The 18,312-nt window shown below is 36.8% G+C and overlaps 1 protein-coding gene across 2 annotated transcripts in view; it reads right to left on the bottom strand.

Moving 5' to 3' along the window:
* ADGRD1 (adhesion G protein-coupled receptor D1) overlaps positions 1-18,312 on the bottom strand; it is a 2,063,662-nt gene that overhangs the window by 254,154 nt on the left and 1,791,196 nt on the right. For both annotated transcript variants that reach the window (XM_044068759.1, XM_044068760.1), the window contains one exon: positions 12,527-12,618. In XM_044068759.1, the coding sequence (XP_043924694.1) occupies positions 12,527-12,618 (92 nt within the window). The remainder of the gene's footprint in view (positions 1-12,526; positions 12,619-18,312) is intronic.

Below are 18,312 nucleotides of genomic sequence, written 5' to 3'. Positions count from 1 at the left end.
TGCAGGATTAGAAATGAGCTACTGGAAAGGAGGAATTTCCTCCCACTGCCATATGTAACCCTGTTGAATGGTTTTCGCAACCAATTTGTTTGAAACAGTATGTTGCCAAACAGAAAAATGGAGATTCAGACTTTCTGGATGAGAATAAGGGCCAGGGTGTGAGGGGGTCACAAGGTCACTTCACTAGCCATTCCAGCTTCATTCGAGATGTGAATTTCTTGGCATTCATGTCTCGAATACATAATACGCAGGTTATGATCATCAATGCATTCATAATCCTCTATATTATGGGAGCTGCTAAATTCCTATTTCCCTAGTGAATAAAACAAAATAAGCACGCGTATGTTCTAGTATGGCTTCCTACTTAAATGTTTGCACTCAAAATGCCAAATGCTGACAAGCCGAAAAAAAAAGACCAAAAACACAGCAGAAGGGTGAATCTCAAAAAATCACTCTTCTCCTTTAAACTTTTTTTTCCATTCAGACTCTGTATTTCGGGACTCGTTCTAGTGGGTCACGACATTTCAAATGGTTACCTTCTAGAACTATTGTTAATAAATAAGTCAAATTAATCTATTTACATACCAAGCAGAAAAAATAATAATAATAAAAACTAACTTGTCACTAAAAAGCTATGCAAGATTATGCAAACAGAGTCAGAAAGGAGATTCAGATCTAATGGCATAGTAGAAAGATGACTGATACCAAAGGAAGATGATTACTTGAAAGAGAAGCATGCTATTGCTATTCTTACATCTGAAGAACAGCCGGCATTCGCACATATGGGTCGGGTATGAACTGACACCACCAAACAGCTGAAGGCAGTTAAATGAGCACGAATTTTAACAGACACAACTCACAGCCTCAAAGATCTTTTATGGATTTTCTGACGGCTCGACAGAAGCACTGCATATTTCTTTCTTCCACTTCCCAAACACAATGGAAAATATCATCTTTTTCCAGTTGCAGTGCAGGCCCATGTCTTTGAGATGGCATTCCCAGAAAGGGTCTCAGACTGTCCGCAAATAAACATGTCATTTAATTTTCTAATACGAGTTACTGCAATGTGTGCGTGTTCTTTCAGGATGATATAGACACGCTTGCTACACAGATTTTGTAACAAAGACACACAAGAGCCAGTCTAAATAAATGTGAAACATTTGCTATCACGACAGTAACAGACCTGCAAGAAGAGCAGGCTTCCCTACATAGTCTCGAGCAGAAATTCCTTAAGCATGAGTATCTCACATAAAAAAGTCAAACAGCATGAGGCAACAGAAAATAATTGCCAGTGCAATTTCAAAATATGCACTGACAATGATTCACATTTTGGAAGATCTCTCTCTTCTTTGAGTTGGTGCAGCCATGGAGTTGGTGTATATAGGTATCCTGGATATGGGGGGCTTGCCCTCCCCAAGCAGGGGTGCAGAAGGTCTGCAAAAAACAATAAAAAAAGGATTTTTTTTTTTGCCGTTTTAGTTTTCAGGCATTTTTTTCATTTTGTTGCATCATCAATTTTCAGGACCTCAGCGTTTCATAGTAGAACCAGGAAGAACCACATAATACCCCACGTGCAGATTAGCATTATGGGTACTACTTCATAAAGTGGTACTCTCACTTTGCACATTACGGTTAAAGATATACTATGCATTTTTAATTTATGCTATAGCATATGTACAATGCTTTATGCAATTAGATTATTCCATATAATATCACTGTTATAGAAGGTTATAAATCCCATTGTTGTAATGAGGCCTGTGTTGTTTTTCAATCACTTGTCTTGTGCTATGATCTGATCTTCATGGGTATACAACTGTGACGAAAAGGGTTCTGAAATGTCAAAATATGGGAAAAATGTTTTATGCAAGGTGTAGTCTATTTCACGTCCCCAATATGGGAAGTTACACTGCCCCCGTCCCACATACTCATAACCAATTCATTCCAGTGTCACAACACTTTAGGGAAAAGGAAAATCTCTGGATTTGACAAAACATTGTTATCTTCCCATTTCAATTGTCTTGGAATTCAAAAAGTAAACTTTTTTTATAAAAAAAAAAAAAAAAAAAAAATCAGTGTTTGAAACTATGTGACTGAAGTGCATAAGCTTTGTAAAAAAGTTTGCATCTCACTGAAAAAAAACTAGACTGTCAATTAATCTCATGCAGGGACCAAACTGCGATGACAAGGTTTTTAATGTCTATTCTTGCCTCTGAGTGGTACTTAATCACAACAGTTAAACGTAATACTCACACGCCCCCAATATGCATGCATTTTATTAGAAATAGATAAATAATCTTTAGCATGTACATGTAGATGCTGATGTAGTTACAGCATGTCAGTCTAGTGACGGAGTTGCCATTGTAAGTAAGGAAGAGGATGCCTTAACATGCTAGAAAGATGCACATTACAAAACAGAACCGGAAGTTAGAATGACTGAATGGCCATGCACTTCTTGTCTGGATGAACACACACGTATATGAAGAGTTTGAAATGGATATCTTTTGACAGAATCTGATTGGTCAGTTTAACATGAATGGGGATGAAACATGATGATTAATCAGAGTTCTAGCTTGCTTGTTGCATTAAAAGGGTACATATGCACTCTGCTCGCTGCATTAAATGCAACGGTCATCATGTAAACTGGCATACTACTTTTAAGAACACTTGCTCAACATAATCTCAATGCACAAGATTTCAAATTTATCCAGTTTGGTATATTTTTTTCTACCTGCTTCTTTTCAATGTTTTTCATTGCACTATTTTCAACTTTTGACCAGTAATAACAAGTCATGTTTTAATATTAGCAATTCTTCTTCTGGATTTTTCCTGGTTAGGGTTCGCCACAGTGGATCACCTATCTGCTCATGATTGGCAGTGGAGTTTTACAGAGTTGCCAGCCCGGCGCCCAACCTTCCACAGAAGGCACACACACACACTCACGCCTAGGGCCAATTTAGAGTGTCCAATCCACCTACAGCATGTCTTTGGGAGGAAACCGGAGCACCCGGAGGAAACCCATGTGACCACAGGGAGGACATGCAGACTCCACACCGAAGGCACCCCAGCCAAGGATCAAACCGGAGAACCTCATGCTGTGAGGTGGTAACGCTAACCACTGCACCACCGCGGCTGCCCAATATTAGCAATTATTAAGGAACAAAACTCTTTCTTCATTGCTAGTGCTTGGCAATGGTTTACAGTAGCTTTTTAGGTAAAAGGAAACAGAGACAGTGTTAGGCACTGTATCTCTCTTTTTTTCTTTTTTATCTGTTTGCTCTCTGGTGATATACACATATGCAGATGTTAAATTAAAGATTCACTTTTTAAACAGCTGCATTTGCCAATTACATCTTCTGTGCAGGTTTCAAAGCTTATACATGCTATTTATGCCTAGCTGACAAACTGTCAGACTCTGATTAGCATTCTGTCAGCATTTAAAGCGCTTCTTTTTTCTATAGCATACTCTGTAGACTTATTTAGTGCCCTTTTTGTACGTAAATAAATTTAACTGACTTGATTACCAACTGCTTCACTGAAGCCAATTTGTCTGTTTAAGGTGACCAAATACAGCTTCACTGATATGTTTTACATGGGGAACAAGGCCTCATGTAACACCCTTTTAAGGGTACTCCTGCACCCTTACAGGAGGTCACAAATGCCTGGACTAAATATATATATATATATATATATATATATATATATATATATATATATATATTATAGTTATACATACATAGACTGATATATATATATATATATATATATATATATATATATATATATATATATATATATATATATATTATAGTTACATATATTATAGTTATACATACATAGACTGATATGTATATATATATATATATATATATATATATATATATATACATACATACATACAGAGAGAGATGGATATATATGTATGTATTTTAATTGTTGCAGACCTGTTTACTTGATTAATCCAAATGGTTTTAATCAAATGAGTGCTGACTGAATTAACAGAAGCCTGTATATGTGGATGCCACATAATAAACAAACAGAAGGCAACCTATCCACAAGCAAGACAATGGCATTTTCATATCAAATTTAAAAGGTGCCACTCTGACCTTTTCATTTTAGTTTTACATGAAAGACTTTATTAGCAACTCCACAGTAAACAGTTAAATGTGAAGCAGAAAAGCTATTAGAGTAGAACATCGGGTTAGATAGAAGTCCTTGGTTTAAATTTAACAAGCAGCATTCTAAAAACAAATTGCAAAACCAACTTAGAAAAGCAGCAGTGCAGAAAATAAATAACACACCGTTAGTAAATTGTGACCGATGAACTATAATTCATCAAATGCATATTCACTGAATGGACAAACTCAAGCATGTCAAATATTGTGCTTGATTTGTTTATGGAAATGGCTCATTTTTTCCCTAGCCATCTTAGGCCACTACATCTGAATTAAAGGACGTTTTACATTTACTGAAAAGGATAAGGATGTTTTTTCCTGTCACATCAGTAACATTGTCTCTTTGAGTTTAGTTATTGATTCATTTGTACTTTGCGTGTGGAGCTTTTCTCCCCGGGCCTCTACTGAAAATGGGTCTCTGACCCAGTGGACTTTCCTGGTCAACAAATGTTAATAATAGTAATAATAATAATAATAATAATAATAATAATAATAATAATAATAATAAGCTAATGAGAGTGCCCTACTGTCCTGACCACAGGATTAAGGTTATGAACTGTTAATAAGCTGCTTCCTGTGGTCCAGAGTTTGATTCCCTCAACCTCCATATGCCTAACTGTGTGACTCTGAACAAGTCACTCCCAGGCAAAGTTTGAAAAATGGTCCATGTGTGTTAGTGCTATATTTCAACAGTCCGAATCCACTATCACTGAACACACTTTAGCAAAAGTGCTTTTCACCGAAAAGCGCTTTCACTAAAGTGTGTTAAAAAAAAAAAGAAAAAAACAGTAAATTAACATTTTTGCAGGGGGCAAGCCCCCCTGCACCCCTCATGTGGGGGGCTGTGCCCCCACCCCCCTACTTTAATATTCTCACTACGAAATCGCACTACAGTGAGGAGAAGGGATGTTTTCTCTTATCCGCACCGTAGTACGGTCTCTGCAACAGTCATTCCCCCACAACTCCCTCTAGCTGCAGGCATACTTCCGCGAAAGTGCTTCTTCGGTGAAAAGCACTTTTGCATAAGTATGCCCGGCCATTTTTGTTTCGGTAAAAAATTCCTTCGGGGATCAGTACAGATCTCATATCAATACCAGTAAATTAACAAACTCCTTAATCCAAAACTTTCACTGAAATAATACAACTCAGCTTAGTTCATCCTTCATGCTCAATACGTCAGATATATGCATAGCAACAAAACTAAATGCAAGAGAGTAATAAGTCAAGGTGGTAGGAAAAGATTCTATTTTTTTTCTTCAGGTAACACAACTTACAGGAAACCCTTCTTTAGAAATCACAATCTTCTATAAGAATAAGCATACTGAATGCACTTTATGGCTCTCTTACTTTCTTAACCTTGTTGTGGGTCTGCAAAGAGATCCTGTTCAGTGGAACAAAGTTTGACAGCTTATCCAAAGTTACTGATCTTCAGTACAAGATTCAACTCCAGTTAATAACAGGTATTTTGAATCTGTAAATAGTCTGCCCTTCAAACATTAGCTTCTGTAACTGCCCACTGCTGGGGAAATGTAATGACATATCAGCATGCAGTCTAAAAATCTATTCAATGTACCCCATCACACATTTAAGTGCCATGTATAAATGTGGTAACTGAACTGAGAAAAAAGACTGCATGTGGCTCATATTGTAATGGAGCAAAATAAAGGTTATATTAATGAGAAAATCCACATTTCATATGTTAATACTTTCTCCACAGTGATGACTACATTATTACTGTTATTTTTTTCTGGCAGTTAGTAGAAAGAATTTAGTTTATGAATTGTTAAATAGCTGCATCTTATAGTCTAGGGTTCGATTCCCTCATCTATTTGCTTAGTGTGTCTGAGCCTGAGCAAGTCACTTAACCAGGCAACAAGGCCAGGCTGAGACTGAAAAGCACACATATAGATTGTGGTTCTAGACCAGATAAGAAATAAAAACAAAATAAAATGAAATGCTGATGCAATGACATCCCTAAATCTACACAGAATCCCTTTATTTATCAACTGTGCAATACTGAAGGAAGGACATTCTTACAGCAATGGACACATGTTGGTCAAAAGTTAGGTCACTGTCCACATAAGTTCTGAACAAATCCTGAACAACTAGGTCAACTCTTAGTGGCTTATTTTTAATATGGAAGTTCCCTAGGTTAAATGACTATGACTTCCAAAGGGATATAATAACGCATTTTTGGCATTTAGTTTCAGTCCATGATTTTATGCCGCGGTGGTACGGCGGTAGCATTGTTACCTCACAGCAAGAGGTTCTCCTGTTTGATTCTTGGCTGGGCTTGGGAGTGCCTTCTGTGTGGAGTCTGCATGTCCTCTCCGCAGTTGGGTAGCGTTCGAAAGACATGCGTGTGTAAATGGGCGTGCCTTCATTGAAGGTTAGGAGTCAAGTTGGCACCTCAGCATTTCATAAAAATCTATTGCCAATCATTAGCGGACCGGAGTTCCGCTGTGGCGACCCCTTACTGGGAAAAGCCGAAAGACAAACAACAACAACAAAGTTTCAGTCCATGATTTTGGCACCAGTAATTTATTTAGGGGAAACTTTCCTACAGGATAACGAAGTAATTTGGGGATTCAGTGACTGCTCCTAGCTTGCAGATATCTGTAAATGTAATCAACCATACCTTTTGGTATTGGCTTTTACTTCAAAAAAGTGGATGCCAAACAAGAGAGGTCTCAGCACAGAAACCCGGGGGACTCCACTGGTGACTGGTCTCTTTGTGGATGTAACATCGCTTATCTTGATATCTTGCATCCTATTTGTGAGCCAGCTGGCAATCTGGTTTCCAGAGGGGTTTATTTCCAGTTTATTTAGCTTTTTTACTATGCCTGAGTTGAAAATTGTGTCAAAATCTTTGGCTATGTTGAGGTATGCAATGTGTATCATTTTGCATTCATCCATTGCTTTGGTGACCTTTTCAGAAGTCAACCAGGTTGAGTAAGCTTGACCTGCCTTGAAAAATCCAAACTGACGGTCCAGTGTTAGCAGTGTCCCTATGCCCTGACTGTTTAGGTTCATGCAAAATCTTTTCATGGCTTTGCATATGAGGCTTGTCAGATTTATGGGTCTCTAATTGCTTGTGTCCATGGAAGGTTCTCCCCTATGCAGGGGAATCATCCCTCTCAACCTCTTAGTACAAAAAGTATGGACAGCTTTTGAATATTAATCTTATAAACTTAGAAATTTCTTAGAAGAGAATGTTTTGTGTTAGTATACATTTTCTGAATAATTTGAAGTCTGAAATTCAAATTTCTGTTATTATTAAGTGGTGTTAATCCTCAATGATTTGCCAGAAAACCACAAATTTTAAGAGGAACAGATAAAAAAATAGTCAAAAAATTGGGCATTCCGTGAAAATCTGGACAGTTGAGAGGAATGAGGGGAGTGACTGTAGTTGCTCTCCATTCACTTGCTACAAAACCTGTATGAAGGCTAGGTTGAAATGTTGTTAGGGGTGTGGCTAAATCATGCTTCATGCTATTTAAGATGCATCCAGGGATATTGTCAGAACCCATCACTGCAGTAGTTTTACCTTTTGATAGCACTTTTGGGACTTGGTGTTGTGTGATAGCTGGAGCAAGCCAGTTTCAGATATATATTGAGGGACAGATGGAGGGGAGAGAGGGTTAAAGTAAGAACTAAATATATAGGCCAATAGGTTCGCTATATCTTCAGCCTCAGTGCAGGTGACATTGGTTACAATCAGCTCAACGTATTGCTGGATTGTGGTTTGAGATTACAAATGTAATTAAAGAAGACCTTGTGATAGTCTTTGGCAAAAACAAGAGAAAAATAAAAGCATAAATCACACAACAGATATAAAATTCCTCATTAAAAAAATGCATCAAGAATATCAGTAATGCACGAAAAGCTACTATCAGGGCTAATAAAGCAAACGTTGAACTTAAATTAGCTTCTGTAGCCAAGAATAATTATAAGTATTGTTTTTTTTTTAAATTGGGATGTGGATAAATACTACCCAGCAATGTTCTGAACTCCTCTGAAATGGCTCCAAACTCTAGACTCAATAGACATAGAAAATATACCAGCAGACAGGCACACTTTACTTTTGAAGCAACTAGCTTAATTCTACAACTCCCTGAATACCTTACACCTCCAAATATCACAAAGGAACAAAAATAATACTTGCACAGGGCCTGATAATTTACATAGATATCTAATAAATAGCAACAAACATGTCCTTGTGGCACTCCCTGCTTAAGTTTTTTTAACAAGAGTTTAGCTGCAAGATGTGTCCCCAAAGTATGGCAAATTGCAGTGCTGATGCCCCTTGACAAGGGCAGTCCTATCACTCACCCAGGAAAATACAAACCCATTAGCCTGACTATTGTGATTTGCAAAGCCATGCAACATATATCTGACCTAATATATTATGATATCAACACCTTATCAGAGAAGAACAGCATCAGTTTGGCTCTGTCAAAGGGAGATCCTACCTACTTAATTTGGTTAACTTCTTTGAGAAGGTCACACACTCTGTTCCCGGTTAGGGGTTGCCACAGCGGAACTCCGGTCTGCTAATGATTGTCAGTAGATTTTTACGTGCCGAGTTGCCAGCTCTGACACACAACCTTCAATGAAGGTACGCCCATTCACGCATGTCTCCACACAGAAGATGATCTAGCTGAGAATCGAACAGGACAGCGTCTTACTGTGAAGCGACAATGCTACCGCAGTACCACCACCACAGTACATTCTGTTCACACTGCTTATTTAAATCTGACCAAAATTTTTGACACTATACCCCATGCTGACATCGTAAACAACCTAAGAGATTTAAGAGTAGAGCCATATATGGTTAGATAGCTAACCAACTGATTGAAAGATAAAAGTCACATAATTAAGGTAGAAGACACCTTCTCAGAAAGGATAAAGGTAACTAGTGGCATGCATAATGTCTCAGTACTGAGACCTATCCTTTTTGGCATCTACTTCTCTGATCTCCAGACTAGGAATCAGGACCTTTAGTTAGCTAAATCTGCAGTTAACTGGTGACTGGGTATTATTGTCAAATATCCCTCTGATACCAATTTATTACAACAGTAACTAAGGCTTGTAAGCAAATGATGTATGGAGAAAAGGTTAAAAGTAAACAGGGAAAAGTGTAGTATAGTTACATCTGGTAAGCAACTATCTCTTTCAATGTACAGTTTAGCCAATACCACACTCCAAAACGGTAATGTAGTTAGAAATCTTGAAACAAGGGTTGATAATTCCCTTTCCTTTGACCACCATGTGACAGCAATGATTAAAAAATTCTTCTATTTAGTGCAACTAATATTTAAAGGCACATCATGCATGTCAAATGAAGTTATCATTTCTCTTTATGCAGCCTCATTTAGCCCAATTATCGAGTACAATATCCCTTTTCAGTATGTAGCTTTCTAGACACATAAAGCAACTGGAAAGGACCTAGATATTCATAACCAAAAAGATTATTGGCCTAAAATTTCTATGCTACCAGGAAAGGGTTGAAGTTCTATCCCTTTACTTGGTTTCTTATAGGCCACTGTTTGCTGTTCAAGATTTTGCATTCCGCACCATTATCGGTCCCATTCTTCATAATCTACTCAATCTTCACAAGTTAAATATCTCCACTAATACCAGAACTGGGCACATAAATATTCACCAGCTCTTACATAAAGCATTCTGGAGAGACAGACGTCTCACCCATCAGCCACTTCACCTCTGGAACAAAATTTCCCTGCAAGTTAAACAAAGTGACATGATAGCATCCATCATACTAAACATGGGTGACTGGATGAGCACCTATAAATTTACTCAAAGGATGACCTACTTTCATACCTCACAACTATTTAATTTTTTGCAGAACTGTGCCTCATATTTTGGACTGTTTCTCCAAAAATTGTGGTTTTCTGTCAAATCATTGGGGACAGAAGTAAAAAAATAATGACAGAGATTTGAGTTTTAGACTTCATACCCTTTATAAAATTCATGCTTCATTATGCTATCAATGTTCTAAGTTTGTAACAACAATATTTAAAAATTGTCCCTATTTTGGAGTCTTTGTCCCCCCATTATTTATGACTTTGGCCAGATTTCTTTCTCTAAGAGGTTGATAGGCATTCCTAATTTACTCTTTTTGAGAAGGGGGTACAGCAAATAGGATGGTACAGGTAATGTGTTTTTGGTCTCATGACTTAGTTGGCTTGTATTTCCTATGATCTTATAAACATAATGACATTTTTCTTGGATATTAACTAGAAACATACTACATATGTTTACCAAGCTGTCTACAGAGTGATAAGGACATAAAGAGACTATCATTTCCGCAATGACCTCAGATCACTAAGGCTAAGAAATCTGGTCTTATAGGAGTAATGTATGTGCCAAAGACCTCAGCAGTCACAGATACTGCTTGAGTAATCTATATAGGTACCACTTCTGGCTTTCCGCCACTGACCACAAGTCAAAAAAAGCAAAACATGATGTAAGCAGATCTGTAAAGCGGCATGAGGTGATCCAGAACAAAACATTAAAAATTATCTTAAGCACTAAAAGGATAGAATCAAGAATGCTTATTGGCTGTTGTCTCCTGCTCTCCAATTTTTTGTGATCTCTCTCTCTCTGTTCGTACTTCTACACATCATAACTAATAACGTTTTAGTTGTTTTTTCAGATCTAAGGTCACCTCTGGTGAAATAAACTAAAGTGTAGTGAAAGTCTAGTTCTTTGTGAGTCTCATACAGTTATTGGGCTCTTTTAATATTTAATCTGTGACATATAACAGAAAGTGTTGGTCCCTGCACTATACTGTAATGAAACTTGTGCATATAAAAGTTAGATATATTTAAATGAAGAAACTCATTTAAGATCACAGAATGAAGGCATTCTGTGAAAATTTGTTTCCAGGTTATATATTATGGAACATAATAATCAGATGTAAGAGTTGATCACACACACAACTAAATTAATCATTCTGACCTAAAGGGGTTCTTTAGGACTCAGACTTAAAGTGCATGATATAATTTTCTCCTGCCTTTCCCTTCAAATGGGTTATCTGTACAGTGCAACAGCAATTGTAGAGAGTTCTAATCCAGCTAATTCATTTTTAACAATCATGCAATTAATTAATTTTTACTCTAACAGACTGACTACAGGAATTTAAGTATGACACACTGTTTGGATTTCCAAAAGCCTCACTGAAGTCCACAACTCACTAGATGTCCAATGCAATGCTGAGTCTGTCCTTGCTTTGTCAAACCTAGCTGCAAAACTACATTAAAGAAGCATACTACCTGGAAAGAAAAGGCAACACTTTTCCATAGTGGTCATTTGAAAAAATAAACGTTTAAAAAAAAAATCAAGCTGTCTTCCAAAACATTCATTTAGCAGAATTCAGTGTTCAGCATATTTACAGCATCTATATCATATTATCGCAGACGCAAAATGTCGAATGCTCAAAAGAGCAAAAATACCAAAACTCGAACTCTGTATTGAGGGGGGGCTGCATCCCCCACCCCCCCTGCTAAATATATATTCCAACTCCGAAATCGCACTACAGTGAGGAAAGGGAAAATATCCCAATCTTCACTGTACTGCAATCTCAAAAACGGAACTTCGAGTTTTCAGCACTTTCGCTCTTTTCACGTTCGACATTTTCAGTTTGCTATAACATGATGTTTGTCTTTTCCCGTTAGGGGTCACCACAGCGGAACTCCGGTCTGCTAATGATTGTCAGTCAATTTTTTTTTTATGGTACTGAGTTGCCAGCTCAACATCCAAGGTACACTCATTCACGCATGTCTTTCGGAGGCCACTCGACCGCGGGGATGACATGCAGACTCCACACAGAAGGCACTCCGGCCGAGAATCAAACAGGAGAACCTCTTGCTGTGAGGCAACAATGCTATTGCTGTACCACCGCGGCTTATTTTCACACTGGTATAACAAAGTTAACTGTCCTTAATGAACCCTATTTTGATATTTATTGATTTTACAAAACAACATTGCTAGTTTCTGATTTGATTGTTTATGGATGGTCATTTTAAAAAAGCCTAGGTCTTACTCGATCATTCCTCTAGGTAATGAGTACCATGTCATACAAATACACCCATACTCTCTAAAGAAATGTCCTAACATTACAGAACAAGCAGGAAAAATAATTACCCAACTGAATACTTGAAGTATTTGTCTTAATTGCCAAAAGTTTAAAGAATAAAACATTTTTATACAAACAAAAAAGATGTAGATAATTTATAAATCCATCAAAGAAAAGGAAGACATATATTTGAAGGTACACATAGTCACTATCACACCATTAAAATTCTGTATATTATACAAAACTGTTGCCTTACTTGAAAGCGTTGGCATCTCCATGTACCTTGTAGTTATCTGCAGCAATTCTGGAAATTATTCTTGTTACAGCTATAAGAATGCCAACGTTAACCTATATTAAAGACAACAAATTTCCATTAGAAGTCCACTTTCCACTAAGTGGGTAAACCAATAATTGTAGTTTACAAAAGAAATAACAATAACAGCTAAGGGCATGTCAGGAAATTGGACTGAAACAATGAAGTCACCTAAATTGTGCTTGAGACATAAATAGAACGTGTTGGAGAAACATCTATGTTTATCACAGAATTGCTATTTTCTGGAACAGGCTCCCCATCCACGTGAAGCACAGTTCCTACCTAACCCTATTTAAGCACAACTTGGACCAATGTGTGGGTAATTGGAAATTCACTCCTGGTCTGGCATCTGTTTCTCCAATGCACAGAAGCAGTCAGTAAATCTCCTCTATAGAAGTCATTTGTGGGTCACATTTGGGTTGCACAGCTAGTCTTATAAGGGAAATAACCAACCTAACCAAGATTATAATGGGCCTAGTAGCCATTAGTCTAGTATACACCCATGAACCTACGAACATACCTTCATGCAGTAATGATGTCTGACTTTAATAAAATAAGTTTGCATTCTCTAACTTCACTTCATTACCCTTTGGGTGATCTACTGTACAGTTTAAGACCTGCTGTGCACAACTCTTTGAATTTCTTTGTCAAGTTCAATAAAGGAAAAGCATACTCACAACTTTTTTTTTTATTTGATAAAGTGGCCATCTATGGCAGACAAGGCCAGTAGGAATTGTGATGTCAGAGTGAGGAATAATAGGTTCATAGGTTCACAGATTAGTACTAGGCTAACTGCCCTTCTGGGTCATTTTGTGTCTGTAAGGTAAACACCTTAACCATTATGCCAACCTCCCCTCTGGACTTCAACTCCTGTCACCATTTCAGAATATCTTCATCATTTTCTTGCCTTAATCCATCAAGCATTGAATGATATAGCAATCTTAACAACGTAATGACAAAGAAATAATGACTAGTAATAAATGCAGGAAGCTTAGGAGCAGGTCATTATGGCTAAGTAGCCATGTGAATGATGTCTTGGGTCCATATCAATACACTGAATGCTCATTTGAGCTAACATTACAAGATCAAGCCCAGAAAAATTGGAAACCCGTGAGCTCACACTGAGAGGGACACACACAACACCTTCAAGTCTATTTAATAAAAGAAGGATTCTCTAATCTATTTTACCAGCAGGTCTGACTTATGTTTTGATGGAAATGAATGTGTTATGAGCCAATGTTTAAGGCATTATTAATTTTGTGGAGGTGCAGGAGGTCTTATAGGACTGGATCCTTTAAGGATCTGTAGGCAGTGGAGGCACCAGGCTAATTTTCTTGCACAATAGGGGCACAAGCAGCTAGCTGGTGGACTATAAGATATGTTTAAAAAACAAACAACAAACAAACAAAAAAAAAACACCAAAGCACCATACAAATAAAACATGGAATACATGATACATGTTAACAATTCACCCATACTATCCTATTAAAAATGAAAGGCTATTTCCCTGCAAAACAGTGTACATCATAATCTTACAAATTCTGGCAAAAGAGAAAAAATACAAATTTGTCATGCTCAAGGTTCATAGTTTGGGTGATTTGGTAACATGCTACTGTGCAACAAGTCAAGGGTGTAGCTACCAGTAAACACAGGTCGGAAAATGTCACAAGTATTGACATTTGTGTCTCAGTAGAAACAATAAAAATAAAGTCCATACTACATTACACAGAAACAATTTTAAACAAATACAACAGATTATACAGAAACAATTTTAAACAAATACAACAGATTTTGACAACATTCAAGATAAAATGGACTTCTTCACACAACAGACACTGACTAGCAAAGCAGTTTAAATGTCTGTTAAAAGTTGTTTGAAGTAGAAATAGGAGTGGCCAGTTAACAGCTCCTGGAATACAATGATAGTTCTGACACCTCAGGAAGAATGTGGGAGAGGGTCGGTCAGTGCTTGGACTAAAATATTGGAAGTCTTAAAATATGCCCTTCATTAGGTTTATTTTGGTGAGCATTTACAACAGCTCTGAGAACACATATCAGAGTAATTCAAGCAAAAAAATAGGTCCAGGAGCTGTTCAAGATGCATGTGACTCATACTACTGCTATTCTATTCACATAGAAGATAAAAAAAAATATTTCCTTATGTCTAGCATGACATGCATAAAGAGGGCTTGAAGTGGATTCTGGGAAAAACCTCCAAGATTACTTTACAATGGCAGGTCCATTTAGAAACAATAAACATAACCACTTAATGATTTTGATGTATTAAAATAGAGTACAAAGTTATAATGAAATAACTGAGGTATAGTGGCAACCATAAATAAAAAGGTTCATTTTCTAGCCCCCTCCAATGAAAACAGTATTGAGAAAAACAAAAACTGTCCCAAGCAAATGCAGCAACATGAACTGACTAGTCCTCTATTTCTGGTTTGCTGAACTAACATGAACAGAAATAATTTAGTAATAGGTTCATAGGTTCATAGGTTGATACTAGGCTATCTGCCCTAGGGCATTTATAAGCCTAGCCAGAGTGTGTTTGGCTTTCGCCACCCTTTTAGATTAGTTGACTGTGCCTCTGTATAGTAGGTCACAGAAGATAGGCCTTTTAAGGTTAGTTTACTGTGCTTCTGTCTAGTAGGGACACAGAAGAGATCCCAGGGGTAAACCTATGATCTCCCATCCATTCGTCAAGATTTCTCTTGAAGAGGGTCATTGAGGGGCTCTGCCCCAAACACCCCCAATAGTGATTAAATACACCAAATAAAAAATAAAATATTTTAAAAGCAGTAAGAAATGACTCAAGAATTTAGATTATTACTTGTTTAATCTCCAAGTTCATCACAGAATGACTTCATCAAAACTTGATACCATTTTATATAAAAATAAGCCAATAAGAAACAAGAAACAATGAACTGTTTAATTAAAGTGGTTAAAAACAATTAACTTTACTCACTTAGAAATACACAGTGTTCTTGTTATTAAAACTAGGTTCTAAACATAAAAAATATAAGTTTAGAAAAATTATATACACGTGTGATTTTACTATTTTTAATATTCTATCTTTTAGAAAACATTTGATGTTAATGGCATCATTCAGCCCTGGGAGTCTGTCATCCCCCAACTTTATTTGACAGGGTTTCATTCTGTTCTGCTTTATTTTTATAATTTCCCCCTCTCAAGTCTATTGGTACCTGCGCCAAAATGGAAAATAAAAACATTTTATAGTTCTTACATTCTTTATGATGCCTTGTAAAGTGCATATTTTTCACCTCTTTTTCAATAGAATAAATATGTTCCTTTGTTCGGTCCAGTCTGACAGCATACCTATGTAATAAGCATTGCACCCTGAACAGACACTTGTACACATCTGTATACATTGTATCTACCAAGAACTGTGATTGTGTGTTGTAAATGCTCCAAAAATATATACGCTTTGTGGATGTCTTTAGCAGAGGTGGAAATTCTCAAATCATGTTTAGTTTTGGAGAATTTGATTCTGAATTCTTTGTTGATCTTTCTGACTTCATATCCAGCTAATGGGGTATTGTTTCCCTTTGCAGGCTGTGATCGTCTTCCTGTTCTTGTATAGTTTGTTGATACTAGGGTTCCACCACAGAGTCTTATTCCTGAATTTGACATTTTATTTATGCCTTATGGGGAAAGATGCCTCAATGCATGCTTTGAGGTAGGCCTAGGAATTATCCGCAAATGCGGCAGCAAGTGAGATGGGATCAGTGACAGGAAGAGAGTGCTTACAGTTCATCAGGTCATCAGTTAGATGTCTTAGATTTGCCTTAGAGTAGTCGCTAAAGATAGAAGGGCTTTATGGAAAGTCAGGTTTTACCTTCATAATGAGTGTTATCAGACAGGGGTCAGATTTGACCAGTGAAATGGTAACTGTAGCCGTTCACCATAGGGTGTCTATACTGGCGAAAACCAAGTACAATCTTTTTGAACACATCAATGGAATTGGAACCACTTGGTCTAGGGAGCTGAAATTAATAAAGGTTGTAAATATTTGTGTGTATGGAAAAGAACAAATACTCAAAACAGGTTATGTCATAAAATTAATAACTGATAGAAAAAACTTAATGTTGCATCCAAGCAATTAAATAAGCTCTTTCATCTCCATCATGACTGAGACTTCATTAGAATAAACCTAGACTCAAACATCTCTTAAATATAGCACAAAACATGCTATAAATCATATGATGCAATACATAATTAAACTGAGAAAATTAATAAATGTAAAACAATTACTTTCTAAAAACTTAGTACCTATAAGTTAATAAACTGAGTATCATTTTAAAGCTTAGCAATATGCAACTTCAGCATACAGTTAATAGAAACATTCTCATTTGAACCTGGCCTTCAGCTGACATCTAGATTTAAAGGCCACAACAATTCTTTTTACTCAGTCACACTTTCAAGTCTCCTCCCCTTAGTTTAATGTACTTTTTCCAGAAAAAAAAAAAACTTGAATGCTTGCTTAATGCATTTACTGAGTTGAGTCACCTACTCTGATACTATTACCATGCTCATAAATTCTTTACCTTAGCTGAAGCTCTGTCTTTCATGTATAAAATGATTTGCATGAGACGAACATACCTATGCAAATCGCGTCTATATCACATAATCAAAAGTTTACTTAATTGAATCAATAAGGGTCAAACTTTATTGATAGATTAAGTAAAACATCGAATAACGCAAAAAAAAAAAAAAAAAAAACTAAATGGCGTAGGCAGGGGGGCAAGCCACCCTGCACCCCCCACACCCCTCCTACTTAAATATACCAACTCCGAGACTGCACTACATTGAGGTAAATGGAAATCTCCCCTTACTGAGATTTCTGTTTACTTGCACGATGTTCTTCACTTCCGATATTGTTGTGCTGACAATATCAGACTCAATATTTTCAGCTTACGACAAAGTGAAGTAGACCCATGCAAATCACCCCTTTGTAGCACAACTACATAATCTAAACCCTCTGAATATTATGCTTTTAGGCTAACTAGAAATCATAACATTTGAGGCACCATTAATAAACTTATACTGTTTACAACTATCACACTTGAGCATTCGGCCTGAGTCATGACAAAAAATGTGCTGTTTTAATGTATGTACTGTTTAATGCTCTGGAACCTATAACAAACTACAGTGCTTTTCACTGATATTAGTGTGTTTTGCTCCCAGACAATTATGCTGTGAGTCGTACAATATGCTAGCCACATTTTAGTTACATTACGCTGAAATTCCATGTTCACCTTTTCACATACCACAAATGAATGTGTAATGGATCCTTTTTTTCAAACACTAGTCTGCACAGCTCATCTACTATCCTTGCTATTACTGTCATGCACCCTTTATTTGTATGCAGACCACTGGATGAGTAAACTGATTTTTATTACGTTTTTCTTCATTGTTCAGAGATGTTCATCGCAGGATAGAGCATTCGGTGGCTTGTGTTATTTCTTTCAAAATTTTTGATAAAACAAGTAGATGAGGTATCAGCTCTGTGATAAGGGAATATTGAATGACATATTAAAATTGGTATCCACTGCTTTTTAATAACTAATATATAACAGCAGAATGTATCATAATTTAGCAGTTAAAGGCAGAATGAAATAAGGCTGCGTGTAGAAGTTATTTTAATTTATTGTTATCATTTTTTTACTTGTGACTTAATGCTCCCTCACACACATTATCTACCT

Source organism: Protopterus annectens, chromosome 4.part0 (assembly GCF_019279795.1).
Source record: "Protopterus annectens isolate FY-2018-M chromosome 4.part0, PAN1.0, whole genome shotgun sequence".
In the NCBI taxonomy this organism is placed as follows: domain Eukaryota; kingdom Metazoa; phylum Chordata; order Ceratodontiformes; family Protopteridae; genus Protopterus; species Protopterus annectens.
The sequence above is the reverse complement of the archived record's forward strand: the minus strand, read 5'-3'. Positions and strand labels throughout refer to the sequence as shown.